The 16,867-nt window shown below is 44.3% G+C and overlaps 1 protein-coding gene across 2 annotated transcripts in view; it reads right to left on the minus strand.

The window, feature by feature from the left end:
* The window catches only part of OBSCN (obscurin, cytoskeletal calmodulin and titin-interacting RhoGEF), a 182,848-nt gene that overhangs the window by 21,396 nt on the left and 144,585 nt on the right, over positions 1-16,867 (minus strand). For both annotated transcript variants that reach the window (XM_066201918.1, XM_066201928.1), the window contains 10 exons: positions 7,999-8,259; positions 5,351-5,474; positions 4,892-5,025; positions 4,436-4,548; positions 3,049-3,217; positions 2,391-2,472; positions 1,681-1,881; positions 1,038-1,098; positions 335-412; positions 13-185 (listed from right to left, as the gene is read on the minus strand). In XM_066201918.1, coding sequence (XP_066058015.1) covers positions 13-185; positions 335-412; positions 1,038-1,098; positions 1,681-1,881; positions 2,391-2,472; positions 3,049-3,217; positions 4,436-4,548; positions 4,892-5,025; positions 5,351-5,474; positions 7,999-8,259 — 1,396 coding nt within the window. The remainder of the gene's footprint in view (positions 1-12; positions 186-334; positions 413-1,037; positions 1,099-1,680; positions 1,882-2,390; positions 2,473-3,048; positions 3,218-4,435; positions 4,549-4,891; positions 5,026-5,350; positions 5,475-7,998; positions 8,260-16,867) is intronic.

Genomic DNA, 16,867 nt, shown 5'->3' on the forward strand with positions numbered 1-16,867 from the left:
ATGAGAAATTACCAGATATCAGTTGCTTTTGACACTGGTGACTGGGAAACAATTTCTGGGGCAACAAACTCTGGAGAGCCGTATTTGCTGTACTGGGGCTGCACGGGTATGATCCTCTGGGCAAATCCAAAGTCACAGATCTTCAGGTCTTCCCTCTCAGGATAAACCATGAGGATATTTAGTGGCTGTTGAATGAAAATAATAAATAAATAAATGGGGGATTTTTTCTTCAGAGCAGGGAGTGTTTTCAGTTGTAAGAATAATTCAAAGAGAGAACACCCAATCCCTGGCCAACAAGAGGCTGGGAAAAGCCAGACTGGTCATTGCTAATTACCTTGATGTCCAAATGAAGGATGTTGTTGTCATGAAGATACTTGATCCCTTCCAAAATTTGCTTGATGTACAGTTTGACCTAAGGATTGAGTCAATTATTAAACAATTAATAAATAAAAAGTTAGTAAACAGGGAGGGTAAATAGGAGAGTCCCTGATTTCACCAAGATTTGATCTTTAAAGGTCCCTCTCAATCCAAACCACTCTGTGATGTTTCCCTCTGAGAATTTCTGAAAAAACAAAATTCATTTTACCAATAAATATTGAACACCTGGCTACTTGATGGGAGATGTGAAACATTTTGAACTTTTGGCACCAAGGGTTTAAAAAAAATCCCTTGGAAACCATAATTCCAGCTTTTCTTTTTTTAAAGACAGAAAGGGAGTAGACAGAATACAGTTACAAGGGGATAAAGTGGCATTAAGTAAGCAGAGATAGGAGCTGCAGATGACATATAGCAAAGAAATTATGACCGTGGAGCAAAAATCATCTTTTTTTTTAGGCTGAATGCAATGCTGGTGGTCAAAGCCCCTGGCTGATTGTAGTTATTCCCCAAAAGAATGCAACTAGCAATAAAAGTTGATGGGAACACATGGTAAAGGCTGATTCTGCTTTGCTAGATTATCACTGGTTCAAAGACATTCCTCATATTCCTAGAGGGAAATGCAAAAAGAACCAAACCTGGGCTTTCAAAGGAAAAATTACCTCAGCTTCAGTGACCACGCTCTTCTTGAATAAACGGTCCAGGAGCTCTTCATTGGAGCATCTGGCAGTGGCATTAAGGGACAACAGAACCACATGGAAAAAGCTTATTCTGGCTGCAGAACCACCTCCATCCAGCCAACAGCAGAATTCACGAGGTGATCTCAGGCAATGGGATCCTTATAAAAGTCTCTGCTGCAGCAGAGTCCCTGCAGAACTGAGCTGCTCTAAACCTGGTACCACTTCTCAAATCTGCCTCTTGATTTTGGGGTCTCTGTTCTGCATTTCCCTCATGCTCACCCAGACTGGATCTCATGGAAACAGAGCTCATGACTTCCAGGTGTTTCAGAAAATAATGTTGGTGCCTAATAACTCTTTCACACAAATCTGATTTTTCTCACCCAGCATAAGCTGAGGGCTGCAGTGGAGCTCTTACAGAGCTGTGCTGTCCTCCAGTGCAGAATAGGATTGTGTGTGTCCTTTTCTCTCAGGAAAAAAAGGAATTTAAAATAAATAAATAAATAAATTTTAATAATTTTAATTAAATTAATTAAAAACTAAATAATAAAAGATGTAGATATTTAATAAATGAGCTCTACCCAGTACTTCCCAGCCTCTTCAGACAGCTGCACAAAAAAAAGGATACAACTCCAGAATCAAAATCAGTGTTTTTCGTGTTTCAAACTCGTCCAGGAGCCTGGTAATTCTGTCGTGGGACAGAGAGGCAAGAATATCCCTCTCTTGGTGAGCTCGAGACTTGGTCTTGCTCCGCAGAGGGATGAACTTGGCAGCACAGGACACCCTGTTCCCTTTGTGCACCACCCGTTTCACGAAGCTGAAGCAGCCCCTGTGCAGGAATCGAAGGACAAGCCCTGATCAGACCTGGGCAGAGATTTCCCCACACCCTGGCCTTGGACAGCTTCCCTGCTGCTCGGTGCTTCAGTTCTCCAGCAGGAGAAGCTAATTTTGCTGTGTGTGAGGTGCTGTTGCCCTCTCCTGGCTGTCTCCAAAGGGAAGCAACGTGCTCCCATCAAGGGGGAAAAAGCTGTTGCAGTTGCTGCAGGTTCATGCTGGCATCAGCATGATGCTCTGGGATCCCTTGGACAGACCCGATGTGATGGGCTTGGGATGATCCCATTGCCAAGGAGCCACATCCAGGCTCCTAACCCTAATCTCCTAATCTGTGAGCCTTGGGATGTTTTTTTCTGCTTGGAGCTGCCCCCGCACACCTTGGAGTGACCTCCCACTTCTGCCTTGACTTCCACCTTTTCAGGCTTTTCAGGACCCACCTCTGCCTCAGCAGCTCAGATGGGCAGTGAGATATTCCCTGGCAGTGATGCAGTAAAATTCATTTACCTTCCAATCTCCTGCTTAACCTCATAATGGGAGTGGAGCTTTCTCCTGGTGGCCACTTTCTTTCCTTCTTGGTCTTTCTTAGCTTTGGAAATGAAGGAAAACAGAAGGGTAATTATTCAGACAACAATGCCTTGCTAATAGTGTGCAAAGTTATTACAGGACAATTTAAGGCAGGAAAAATTAGAGGGATCTTCTAAACTTCTAAGGAGAATTAAGTGGCGTTGTTTGATAACAGAACGTGTCAAAATGAACTTTGGGGTTGCCCAGAGAAGTGGCTGCCCCATCCTTGGAAGTGTTCAGAGCCAGATTGGATGGGGTTTGGAGGAACCTGGGATAGTAGAAGGTGTCCCTGCCCATGACAGGGGAGTGGAATTAGAGGATCTTTAAAGTCCTTCCCGACCCAAAACATTTTGGGATTTTTGTGATTTGCTTTTGTCCCGGGTCCTTCCATACTGGCCATTTATGAATGCTACACAGGAATACAGAACAGATTCCACACAGGTACCAGAACATGGCTGCAGCAAATTACATGTTGCCATGACAGTGGGAACAACTCCTGCAGCTGAGAGGGTGGCATTGCTTCCACAGGTGAGAGGGTGGCAATGCTTTCACAGGTAAGAGGGTGGCATTGCTTCCACAGGCGAGAACATGGCATTACCTTCACGTACAACGAGCTCTGCCTTGCACAAAACCTCTCCTCCTGCATTTTTGGCAACGCAGGTGTAAACACCACCGTCTTCCAAGGCAGCATTGTCCACGACTAAGAAATACGTTGTTCCTTCCTTCCCCTGGTGGACCCTGTCACTGTCTGTCAGCAGGGAAGTGCCCTGAGGGAAGGAAATGACATTTTGGCACTGGAAAAAACTGAGATGGAAACAGACATTTCCTCTCTTCAAGAAGCAAGATATGGAAGCAGAGCTACAACACAGGCTATTTATGTGAGCAAACCTCATGGAGAAAATGCTGCCCAGGGGAGTGGTGGAGTCACCATCCCTGGAAGTGTTCAAGAAACAACTGGATGTGGGTCTGGTGGACAAGGTGGTGTTCTGTAAGAGGTTGGACTCGGTGATCTTGGAGGTCTTTCCAACCTTAATGGTTCTGTGATTCTGTATATTCATAAATACTTTGAAGAAAGGGGCAGGATGGAGTGTGTGTGACACAGAGCAGATCGTGAGCGTTTGCTAAAGGTTTCTGTGACAGTAAAATGCAAGATAAAAATATATAATTCAATATTTACATGCATGTATATAATACCACAAATGTGATGTGATGCAATCTTGCTTTCCCACATAAAATCTCTGTTTCTGGGCTTTTCCCTATTAAACTGTAACAAAAATCTAAGTTCGAGTAAATAATTCCACGCTATCACCAACTCAATGCTTGGTGGAAGGTAAAAGGTATCAGATACTAGAAATTACTAGGGAAGAAATGAAGGATAAGACACAAAGCATCATTTGATAAATGCTTGGTTTGCCCATGGTGTGGTACTGTTTGGTACATCATCATCAGTGTCCTCTGTAAGAGCTTCTGGATGAGGATTGACAGCAGATTTGGGCTCTTCAGCCTGGAAGGGAGGCTCTAGCAAGATATGACAACAGTATTCTAAGGTATAACAAATAATTTCTCTCCTTTTTATGGGATATTCATTGTCCTTAGTCACACTGATTTTACCAAGTAGTTGCAGGAAAGATACAGAGCCTGGGGGTCACCATGACAATTGTTATAAATCACTCAATCCCATTCCTGCCCCCCTAAACTCCAGCACACATCTCAATGGCAATCAGGTGGAAGCAAATTCTCTTCCTGCTCCTTTTAGTCCCCCAAATCATCTTGGTTTCCCTCTCTGCAAAAGCATCCAGGGTGACACGGTGACAACCCAGGGCAGGATGCACAGATGGTGGTTCAGTGAGAACATCAGGTTCCACAAACGCCTCAGACATGATCCAGAATCAGTAGGAAAGGTGTGGGAGGAATTCCCTGTGGAATAGTGCACTACAGCCCCTCCCATGGTCCTCACTCTCAGCCAGAGAAGAGTCTGCACTCACCTTAAACCACAAAACTGTGGGCTGAGGGGTTCCTTCAATGACTGCCTGGAACTTGGCACGTTCCCCAGAGTTCACCTGCACATCCTCTATTGTCACTTGCATGTAGGGAGGACCTGGTGGGAAAAGAGCATTTGCTGCATGCACAGCACTGGAACTTCTTTTCCAGCGTGCTGACAGAGGTGGAGTTACTCAGTGGGATTTATAGGACAGGCCATTTAGGATGTAACAGTAGTTTAAAGTCAAATCAAGAGATACAACAGCAATATATTTGGGGTTCTTCATGCTGGCATTACTTTTAGGTTTCTTTTCTTCACACTTACCTATTACTTGTTTAATAAATAGTTACCACTCAAAAAAAAATTGGAATATTAAAAAAAATCAGTCAGGAGTTGTTACCAAAAAGAGAAGACAGTGACAAACATGGGATTGGGAAAGTGAAACAGGGTTTGGTCTTACTTGCTGGAGTCTTCTCCTCAGTCTTATACACACGAGTTCTTTCTGTGGTCTCGATATAAACTTCACTGTGCACATCCCAGACCACATCTCCTTCTCTCCTGTACCAGCTTCCTGCCCCTGCATCTGGTGATGTCCTTCCAAGAAACCCAAGAGAAAAAATCATGGCAAAGCCACATACAAAAGGTGGAGGATTACACCCTATTTAACCAGCAGACAATGAGTTATTTGCTTAAAATTAATACAGGAAAAATTTTGGGTTGGGGGGGGGGGGATTAATTTCTCTCCAACCTTTTTTTACCCTTCTTTGACAAAGCATTGTCACCAGGATTCTAAAAATAATGACAAACCTACAGGAAACTGTTCAGGTCCACCACAGAGGACTTGTTTTTTCTTGCACCAAAGCCTGCCCCATTCATAGATCCACATGTATCACCTGGAAATATGGAGGTGGGTGTTTACCTGTTGATGGGAACAGTGCGTTCCTGAGCACTTTCATCTCCTGCAGCCTCCTCTTCCTGGGAAGCAGCAGGGCTGGGCTTTGGCACCCCTGGTTCTCCAGCTGGACCCTGCCTCTGTGCTTTGGCTGGCAGCAGAAATTGGGGAAGTTAGTCACACCCCCCATGAAACCGCACCCAAAACCCAGAGCTGACCTTTGGAGCCATCTCTGGTGTGCCTCGTGCCAGAACTGGGTCCACCCGACCTCAGCTGGTGCAGCCACTGAGGGTTAGAGGAGAATTTGGCACTTCTGCAAAGAGCACACCAAGCAAAGGGGTTGGACAACACCAGAGTGGTGGCACTCAGCTGGCTGGGCTAAACTGGCTGCTCTGTAAGGAAATACACACAAAGGTGGGAAAGGCAGTTGGTAAGGGCAGGAAAATACAGGTCAGCTGGAAGGACAGTGTGGGTTCACACAGCCTTTACAAGAGAGAATTTAGCTGTGTTTGAGTTCTGGCTCATGGCTGTGAGAAAATCATAGAATCCTAGGAGCATTCAGATTAAAAAAAGACCTTTAAAAACAAGCCCAGCACTGCCAAGTCCACCACTGAAATGCATTCCGGGGAAAGCCAGTGTTAGCTTTGCCCACATGAATTCTTCCATTCAGCTGTGCATTAGAACAATTCCTAACTCCTCGCTGTGACCACAGGCAGCATCAGGGACATGAGCGAGACTCACATCAATGTGAACTGGTGGTCAAAGCCGGTCCTGGCTGAGGATGTGATTGATATGGAGATAATACGGACACTTACAGAGGACCTCTGTGATGTTTTAGCATCAACATTGCTCCACCTCCACTGGAAAACGTCCTTGTACAGCTCTAAGCTACACCAGAACAAGGTTTGGCACCTGGGGCTTGATGAAACCAAAAGATAGTGCAGCTTCATGGACATTTCAGTTATTTTTTTTTCTTTTAATATTAATTATTTTATCAGATATAACTTCAAAACCTGGTTTGATCTCACATTCCGAGAGTACCTCCTGATTGTCTTTTGATATTGACCATTGGAATTACACTGTTGGGTAAAGTGCATCATTATTTCCTTTTTCATTTAAGGAGAAATGGCTAAATCCAGAGGATTCTTCAACCCAGCAGGCAGGAATAGTTTGAGGAGCGTTCTAGGGATGTTTGGTGCTGGCTGGTTTTGGAAATGAGCAGCTGTTCCTAGAAATCACATAAAACAGCTCCATTGGGGTGGAAAACGTGGTTATTCAAGGCATTACTGGATCAAAGATCCCAGGTTGTGGGATTGTGCTTTCCTGTCACCAGCACTATTGAAATTTTACCTCCTTTTTATTTAAGGCATGTGATCATAGAGAGAGGTGTCAAGTCTCCATCTGATTAAAATAATTCCCATAACATGTTCAGTGTTGCTCAGATGAAAGACCTGCCAAACCATTTCATTCATTAATGTATTTTCTCTTTAGCTGTGACTGAGGAAATTATCTTCTAGGTGCCATTTTACTTAGGATTTTTGAGTCATCCCATTCCACCAGAGGATTATCTCCAAAAATGATTTCCTACTAGAAAGGGGAAAAAAAAGGTTTTAAAGCCCTGACATTTTTTTTAATGCTGCTATTTTGCGTCTGATTCCATGAACAGATTTTATTCTTGCTAAGTTTTAAGTGAGAATATTCATTTTTTAATGAATTATCTGTAGTTTTAGGGCTGAAGGCTACTTGGCATTGTCCTTTAAGTTAACAGCGGTGGAGAGCAGTTATTCTGACTTGACACAGAGACAGCTTAGACAAATTGTTATGGCAGAAGCTGAGGAAGAGTGGAAGGCTTGTCGCTAATCCATGATTTTTTAAAAACAACAGGAAAACAAAGGAATTGTTCTCCTGGAAAGACACAGCCACATACACGGTTGGTTTTAGTCACACAGAAGCTGCAAAGGAGCCTGTCCAGGCTCCAGGGTCAGAGAAATGCAGGTGAACTTGAGGCACCCAACTCCTGGAGAATCTCTGACACTTGGTCCAGGATATTAAAGACATTTTGAGCTTGTTTACAACAAACAATAAAATAAAAGCAAACCCCCTTATCGACCCGACCACATCAAAACCCAAATGACTTCTCTGAATGTAAAGGAGGGATCTCACCCCACCTTCTTTCCCAAAAGTACTTGAAGCAAGACCAGGGGAAAAGCCCAAAGGTGGAAAAAAATCTCTTATCCCTTAATTTTGGGCAGGTGATGGACCAAACTCTATTCAGACATGGTTTTCGAACACCTCCTGCTTCCACAAAGATCTGCCCCAAACTTAGATCCAACTCAACCCCAGCCCACCCTTGACACTTCTTTGGGTCTGGATGCCCTCTCCTAATCTGCTCAAAAACACAACGACACAGAAAAATGAGGTTACAAACATCATTACTGGCGTGTTCAATATTTTTCTGCCTCTCAGCTCCCTGGGGGGGACAACTCACCTTCATGCCAAATGAAAGTTCAAATACTGAACACTGAAAAAGTGTTCAGTATTTTTATGCCTCTCAGCTCCCAGGGGGACATCTCCCACCTTCATGCCCAGACCAAAAACATCATTACTGGCACCTTCAATATTTTTCTGCCTCTCAACTCCCAGGGGGACATCTCCCACCTTCATGCCCAACCTACCGTGGCTGCTGGCAGTCTGGGTTTGGGTACTGGCTTCATGGACAAGCACAGAGGGCCCGGCTGCTGCCCCTGGGTGCTCTGGAGGGACAGACCCAGCAGGGCCAAGGCCGAGGCCACCATCTGCTCTCATGCCCGGGGGAAGAGTCACCAGCAGGGACGCCGAGTCCATGAGCTTTCTCAGGGCTGTCTTGATCTCCTTATCGGCGCGCTGGAGCGAGGCCTGCACTGTAGTCTCCGTCTCTGGCTGGGGGGGAGTCATTCCTACAGACAAGAACAACAACTTTTCTCTCTTCAGGGCAAAAGGGAAAACAGCAGCACCATCCAGTGTTGGAACCCTGGTCACGGAGAATCCTAGGCTTTCTGTGCTGGCAGGCACTGACCCTCAAGCAAACACTGCATTTGACCTGAGGCCGTGGAAAAGGCTCCCAAAATTGAGTGACAGCGCTGGGATTGTGAGTGTGGGGTTTGAATAGAAGTGTGTGATATCACAGGGTAGAAAACTTAGAGTTTAAGGATTTAGAATATAGTAATATGTATAAAGCAAGATGGAGGTTTTAGGGCGGAGGGTGAGTCCTTCATTTTCACCTTCCTCTCCGTGGGTCTGGGTGGTATTTTGTAATTGGGTAGAAAAATCCACATTGCGGGCCACGGGTGGTTGGTTATTGGGTTAAAAGTAAAAATAATTTAGGTGTCATTTCTTAATTGGGCAATTTGTGCTTAAAAGGCCTTGTAAAGAGATAGAGACAGAGCCATTTTCTACTTTGTTAGCTAGAACTCACGGTTTGTGAGACTGTAACATAGATAAGAAATAATAAATATCCGAGTCTGAACACGAACACTGCATCTCTTGAGCATTTAATCCTGTCTCTAACAGAAGAAAATAAAACAAAAGTCCCATAATCCAACCTGTGGAAATATCTGCAACCGTATCATTTTCCCCTCCTAGAGAAGAGTTCATAAAGAAATGCTTATTCCAGCAAGAGGGAATGTAGCTGAGAGTTAAAATAAGAAGGTTGGCACAAAAGGCTTTGGAAAGTTGTATCTCAGCAGGCTGGGGACACTGTGCCACCTATGTGAACACCTGGCCTGTTCCCAGACAGTGGAACAAAGGATCCATCTCCCAGCTTAACCTGACATTGGTTGGTCTGTCAATCATAGAATCACAGAATATTCCCAATGGGAAGGGATTCACAAGGATCATCCAAGTCCAGCTCCTGGCCCTGCACAGTCACCCCAACAATCCCACCCTGTTCCTGGGATTTTATCCAAACACTTCTGGAGCTCTGGCAGTTTTGAGGCTGTGGCCATTCCCTGGGGAGCCTGGACAGTGCCCCAGCACCCCCTGGGGGAAGAATCAACCACTGGATAAGAGCAATGGAATGAACCCATTGCACTGATACAGACCCCACGTGCAAGGAAGACGTTATCTCACAGGGAAGGAAAAGGATTGAACAGGAATCAGCCTTGTCAGAGACTCTGGAGAAGGGCAGGGGAATGAAGGGAGGGCTGTTCCTTTTCGTCAAAGTCTGGCAGAAAAACCACTCCTTGCTCTAGGGTGATGTGTTTGTCCTACTTCACAATATCTGAATATTTCTGATGGGTTTGGATGTAGAAGGATGGGATGGGATCACAGACTGTAGGAACTCATCTCACCCCATCTCCTGCCTGATAAACCTTCCACAGATCCTGAAGAGGCACAACAAAGGGATGCATGGTACCTAGGGAAGCCCCCAGGTAATCATGAAGACAGAGAAAATGCAGGTCAGGTTAAGATACTGATCATATTCATGATGTGATTGCTCACCAAGCAAGAGAGAAAACTCAAACCATCACATGGTTTGAGAAAAAAAAAAAAAAAGAGCATTTGGAATAAACAGCTCTGACTTGTTTAATGTCATTGAAATGAATGAGCATGTCCCATAGGGGTTTTGATTCTGCTCCTTTTCTGGCCTCAAGAAAGTTGATTCCCATGGAAGACCTGAGAAAATAAAGTTGATGGCTACGTGTGGATGAAGACATTTCACTTGATTTTTGTTTTCAATTATCACGATGGTGATAAAATATTTCTTGCCTGAATTTCGTGATGGAAAAAAGCAAGATTTGCTCACATGATGTCCTGGACTGCCCATCAGTGTTCTCAGCACTGGGCTGGCAGGAAAACATTAAATATTTTCCTAGAGAAATACCTCGATTGTCTGGTGCTCCTGCAGTGATTTCTGCCAGATGGTGCTGTCCTGTGAACTGAGCAGTTGCCAATGAGCGAAATGATTGGAAAGGCATGAAACAGTCAGGAAATATATTCACAGGTGTATAGATATAGATACAGAGGTTATTTATAATCACTGGTCTACCCCATGCTCTAGCATCATCACTATCCACCCTGCCTAGGGGACATTACACCACTTCTCTCTCTTGGACACTTGGTTCAGGCTGAGGAACTTTTAATATCCCCCAAGATATAGAGAACTAGCAAACACCACAGTGATGTCACCCTGTGATGGAAAACCTCTTTCCCAGCTCTAAAATCTCAGCCTTGAGCCTTTCCACCCCACAACTCCAGCCCATCCCCAGGAACTCAAGACTGACACATATTTTGCAGCTCCAGTTCGGTCTCAGAGAAGGACCCAAGAGGATGTGAGTCATTCAAGATTCCTGAGTTGGAAATGTCCCTAAAACCAGGGTTTTTTTCACTTCAACACTCCTGAAACCGTTCATTAAAAAGGAGCCAGAGCCCAACTGCATTAATATTCTTGGATTGCAACCCAGCTCCTGCTGAAGCCAGCGGGAGAAGAGGATGAACTGATGGAATATCAAGTGCTGTAACAAAGAACACAGAAACCCAATGAGTTCAGTGACAGCTGATGCAAGACATTTATTGATTTAAACTCAGCATCTAACAGCACATCTTGCACTTGACTTTTTTTGGTGTGTGTGGTTTTTTTTTCTTTTTTGTATCTCAAGCAAACTGAAGTTTCCACTTTATTAATACCCATTTACCTCCAGGAATTTCAGTAAAACATTCATTGTATTAAAATCTTTCATACAGCTGAATCTTTTCATCTACAGGAAATAAATCCCCACACATCTCATTAGTTATCTACACAGTTTAATCACTTACAAGCATAATTTTTAACCTCTAGAAAAATATTTTGAAAGTATATGTAATGAACTTCTCATAAACCTTTCACTTTTTGAACAAAGCCCTGCATAGGATTTTAAAAATTCCCTTCAATTGATTCTCTTTTGCTTAAATTTCAGAAGAAAATGTAAACAGATGTTAATTGCTTTGAGCTAATGAATCAAAGTATAAATATTTCTTCTATGACCATCTGAAGTGCAGCCTTAGAGCTTCTTTAGAAAAACCTGAGTGTCGACCACGACAGGAGGAAACCTCCACGTTCCTTTACACATCTTCATTATCTTTTGTTTGAATATTACATTTTTTGAAGGCTATCACAGGGCAAATTCTTTTCTCAGCAGTGTCTTTATAAATCTGAATCAATTCCACTTCTTTCTGTGGAATTATTCTAGATTGATACTGGAATAACTGTGATCAGAATCAAGATCAAAATAAAAGAAATATATTTAGCTTTGAAAGCATTTCCCTGTTGTGTGTCTGTTACTTTTCAATGTACAGTGCAATATATGAAAAAAGCACTAATATATATATCCATCGTATTGCTCCATTATAAAACAAACAGTATAAACCAAGGAGATGTTATAAAAAACGGGATAGTACCATAAAGGAAGCTTGATTTCCTTCACCACTGGAAAAGCATCCTATATCATGAAGGTAGTGCACACGACATCCTGAGTGGATGTTGAAAGTGAAAGGCTGTGAAATCAACATGTTCATTTTAGTCAGCACAAGGTGCAGCTGCAGAAGGGAAAAAAAAAATTACTTTTCTACAAGCACCTTTTGTGAATTCAGTCCCTGTTGGCAGGAATATTGCCCCAAGTCTCCAGAACAAGCTCCTCAATATCACCTGGCTGGGAAACACGGAGCCAACATCATCCATTCGTTCCCAAGGCAGAAACTCACTCCACCCTCTCTCCTCATGCTGCTTAGAAATTCAGCTGTGCCTGAGCAGTTCTGGTTTCCCTAAACCATAAATTTAAACAGCTTCTACTGAACATTTCTACAGAGCTCAGCTGGGACAGGGTGTGGGGGCTTTTGACCCCACATCTCTGTCACCAGAGAGGGCCAGTGCAGGGCTCTGACTCCAACTGGCACCAAGATTTGGGGCTGGGAGCTCATCTCTTTTCAGAGCAGCTTGTTGGAGGTCTGGGCAACATCCGTTTTTGGTGAAGCCAGCAGGGATGGGCTGTGCTCAGTGCATCTCAGCCTCCCCCTCACGCAGCATTCCCACTGCAGAGCTCCAGAGGAACTCCACAGTCAGCTCCTCCTCGAGGCATCTCGACCTTCCTGGTTACAGTAATACAATGCAATTGCAACTGGCAGCCCAATACATTTGGAACAGATCGATGTTTTAACTGAATATTTATGGTAAAGCTCTTTTTTCTCTTTTGTTTTTTTTTTAATTTTTTTTGTGCTCCTGCTACTTTGCCATAGCTCAGTGGTAAATTCCTCTTATCACATATAAGGGACATCATGGATCAATCTGTTTGCAGGAATGTTTCACCACTGGCACGTTCAGGAGAACAAATACTCATCCAGTCATATTTATTGGCAAAGACCACATTTGTGGTCCTTTGTACTTGTTAATGTTTGATTGCAGATGCAGAAATTGTTTTGTGCAGCGCTTTAATCTTTCAGTGCATGTTGACTAAATTATATTTCAAAAGATATGGTTTATAAATCCACCGCACTAGAATGCAGAATAATGACACCTACATTATCAGACAACTAGGAAGTGGATTTGAAAATATCAGTCATTTAGAAAAGATAGTCTTTTTCACTTAAAAGCAGAAGAGAACAACAAAATGCTTGCTTCCTCATGACAGTGGCACTCTCACCACTGACTAGAGTCAAACTGGGATTTCAACCAAAAGGCCTGAGCAGCCCTTTGAATCCTTGGTATATGTAATATTTAATATATATATATATCATTATATGGCAGAAGATTAAAATAATGCAACCAGAATGTGCGTGTTGAAAGGTTTATGAAGAAATTTTGGTAGAGCTAATTGGTGTCACAAGTGTAGAGCAGAGTCAAAGCAGAGTGAAGCTTCATGACCTTTGGGCCCACATGGTGACAGGAGACAGCCCCTGTCCTGGGCTACTGAAGGATGCTGAAAAGCTTAGATACTTTCACCTCCTTGCCACACCATAAACTGGCACATGAAACAATTATTAAGTTCATGGACAAAAAACACACTTCTTCATCTCTATTTCTGTCATAGGTAGAAGAATCAGGCTTTTCCTAAACCTCCCATCACTGCCCCGCTATGGAATGATACATGTTCACCTAGATCAAAGCTTTTTAAGTTACAAACTGTTCTGACAGACTGTTCCCTTTAAGACTGGAAAAGCTTGACACATCATATTTAAATACATTTCCCTCTAAGGTATTCCCTTGTACTTGCTACCTCGTAATCTTCACCACCAATTCCCCTCGCCTACAACAATTTTGATTATTAATTTTTTAAAATAAAGCTGCTTTCTTTGGCGTTAAAAATTATGCTTGTGCCTGCTCAGCTCTGAGAGAGGTCTTCTGTGCTGATGTGCAAGGTGACAGGCTCGCCAACAGTCCCGTAGCTGAGGGTCCTGGTGGAAACTTCAGTTTTGAAGCTGGGCTGCCCGCTGTCCGCCGAGCGCTGGACCTCGGTGCAGAACGAGGGCCTCACGGTGAAGGAGGGGCCGGGAGGAGCCGCGCGCGGCTCTCCGCTCACGCGGAAGGAGATGTTGGAGGGCCCCACCCGGGAGGCTGACACAAACACTCCCCTGGGGACGTGCTCCTCGTACTGGCTGAAGAACCTCTGCCTGGGCTGGGGCACCATGGGCCTGACCAGGTTCAGCAGCACCGGCTTGCCGATGGTGGGCTCGTTGATCTCCGTCTGCAGCACGGAGATCTCGCAGGGCTTCTCCGCCGCCTGCTTCTGATCCCCGCTCCTGTAGGTCTCGCCTTCTTGAGGGACGTAATCCTCCAGGTCCTCCAGAGTTAAGGGTTTGCCGTTGTGGGTTAAAATCTTGCGGTCCCGGGTGCTGATGTCGTCCGTGTGTAGCTCCTCTGGCTCATCCACTATGACGGTGTCTTCTTCGGGAAGGATATCCTGTATTACTTCGGGTACCTCCTGTCCAACAGGCCAAGATACATCCACTTCATCAACCCCTTCCTTGTCCTCTGGACTCGCTGGGGAGAACAGAACTTCGTGCTGGTGTCCAGCAGCTGTCCCAAAACTGAACACCAAAGGCTCACCCCCGCAGGCAAGCAGAGGGGAGGTGGCCTCTGACCCGCAGTCAGCACGTGGTTCCTGTGGGCAGCTCTTTCCTTCAGTTCCATAATCCATGAATGAATCACTTCCTAATTGTTCAGACCCACAGGGAGAGTTTCTCTCTTCGCTGCTGACTTGAGGTCCTTCCTGCTCAGTCGTATACACCAGAGGCTGTATGTCACTTTCAGAGAGACCCTCATTTGGCAGAGATTTTGACTGTTCCACCAATTTATTGTTGGAATTGTTTGTGTTTGGATCATCTTCTGGGGAGTGCTTTGGCCTTGAGCTGGGAAAAGTGAACGTTAACACCCCTGGGTCATCTTTTTCTTGTTTTGCTGGGGAAGAACCTCTTTTCCTTGTGGGCTTTGGTGATTTTTTCACCTTGAATTCAATTATTTCTTCCACTTCGACCCATTTGGGCTTTTTCTCTTCCACTGTGCTCTCCACAACGACGTCCCTCGCCACTGCCCCTTGCATCTCCTCGTGCTCTGTGACATAAAGCCTGGGAACAGCAGCAGACTTTGGTGCTGCCTCCTGGTCATGTCTGTGGACAGGCTGCCTGATCTTGGAGACATAAACCGGCTCCGGAACCGGCTCGGCCCGCGGGGAGCGAGAAGGAGAATGACCCGAAGGAGAACGTGCAGGAGAAACCCTTCCCCTTTGTCTTGGGCTCTTCACCACTGTGGTTATGGTCTCCTCTCTGACGGCAAAAAGGGGTGGAGTTGGCGGGGAGGACGAGACTTTTCGGGGAGCCACACTACACCAGCACATGCTGTGGTTGGCCAGGGCACCACGTGGGGTTAGTTTGGGTGAGTATTCCAGCTTTTGGGGGAGCAGTTGTTTTGGGAGGGGCACACACGCAGAACACACACCCACATGCCCGTCTCTGCCTCCTGATCCAGGGAAAACCCCTGTGTCCTTTTCCCCGGGGAAAACCCCAGTGCCCTTTTCCCCAGGGAAAAGCCCAGCTCCATTAACTTCCTTATTAAACCTCCCAACCTTATTGACCTCCCCCCAAACCTGCATTGACTGAAAATTAAAAATACATTTACAATATTAAATGGAATACTTTAACCTAATTTTCCTTCCACTTCACTTTCAAGAGGCCTTCCCTGCCTCAGGTGAAAACCACAAATTTGACCATAATGAAAAAGAATTTTGTGCAAATATTAATGTTATTATCTGACCTAGAGCTCATGTTTCTTTCGCAGAGCCTTGTCTTGTTTATGCCTGTAAAAATCTGGAATTATTTCCCAGAGATTCAAAGGAGTTACTGCAGAACTGGGTGAGTTTAAACAAAATCTGTTTGGAAATTTGTGTTTACACTAACTGGGTAAGTAAAGAGCAAAATTATTTTCAAATATTTATCCCTGTCCAGCCGAGAGATGCTCTGCTGGGTGCTGCTGTATTTCATGTGCTTGTGTTGATCACCTACTGTGCTACTCTGGACCCTCCAAAATTTTAAACACTCAAAGACTTTAACTTTTTCCTGAGTATCCTTGGCTAAAATCCTAATTCCATCCACCTCAATGGCTAAATGCTCTTTATTGTTGTAGGGTGAGCATCTTAACAATATTTAATTAATGTAATGTATCTCCTTTTTTTTTTTTTTTTATTACAGCCTCTTTTGAGACCAGAGATCTGCATTTCCTCGTGCAGAACACTGACATTGAAATGAATTAATGCTTAAATGTGGAGATCACCAGGAAAAGAAAGTTAGAACATCTCTACAAGTCATCTTTGCCAAAATGAATTTGTTTTTACTCTTCATAATACCACTAGTGCAGACACAGCCTGACACTGCTGCCTCCAATAGACACAGGAATACCAAGCCAAATTGGGATGCATTATGATGATTTCTCAGAGTGTTTCTGCTGGCTTTACTTTAGATTTTTTGACTGAATTTGGGCTGGTGGTAGATGCCTCATCCCTGGAAACATTCAAGGTCAGGCTGGATGGGGTTCTGAGTAGCCTGATAAGGTGAAATTGTCCCTGCTCACAACAAGGGGTTGGACTAAATTATCATTAAAAGTCCTAAAATTAAATTATCATTAAAAGTCCTAAAATTATAATTCAAGGCCTAAACTCAGGCTTCAGTACTCCTTATTTATAGACTTAGCATGTAGTTTTTCCTGCAGGTTTTTCTGTGCTGTTTCTTACACAGAAAAACTTTCAGGTAAATAGATTTCTGGCAGTGTTTTCCTGGCAAGCACAAGGAAGCCAAAGCTCCACATCTGCTCCAGTGGAAATCACAGGAAAAGCTCATTTTGTTTCTGTGTTGAGATTCTGTCCCCACCTCCAAGGAATGGGGTTAAAACCAAAGAATTAACTGAAGGGTCAAACAGTGGCCTGAACTGAGATTAAGAATGGAGACAGCAGCTTTTTAATTCCTCTCTTCCCCCTCACCATCCTCCAGTCACAGCCTCGTGGGGCTGAAGGTCACCCCCTCTGCTCTTCATCTCTGTTCTCATTT

Source organism: Chamaea fasciata, unplaced genomic scaffold (assembly GCF_029207755.1).
Source record: "Chamaea fasciata isolate MVZ Bird 193981 ecotype frontalis unplaced genomic scaffold, bChaFas1.0.hap1 SCAF_1, whole genome shotgun sequence".
NCBI lineage: Eukaryota > Metazoa > Chordata > Aves > Passeriformes > Sylviidae > Chamaea > Chamaea fasciata.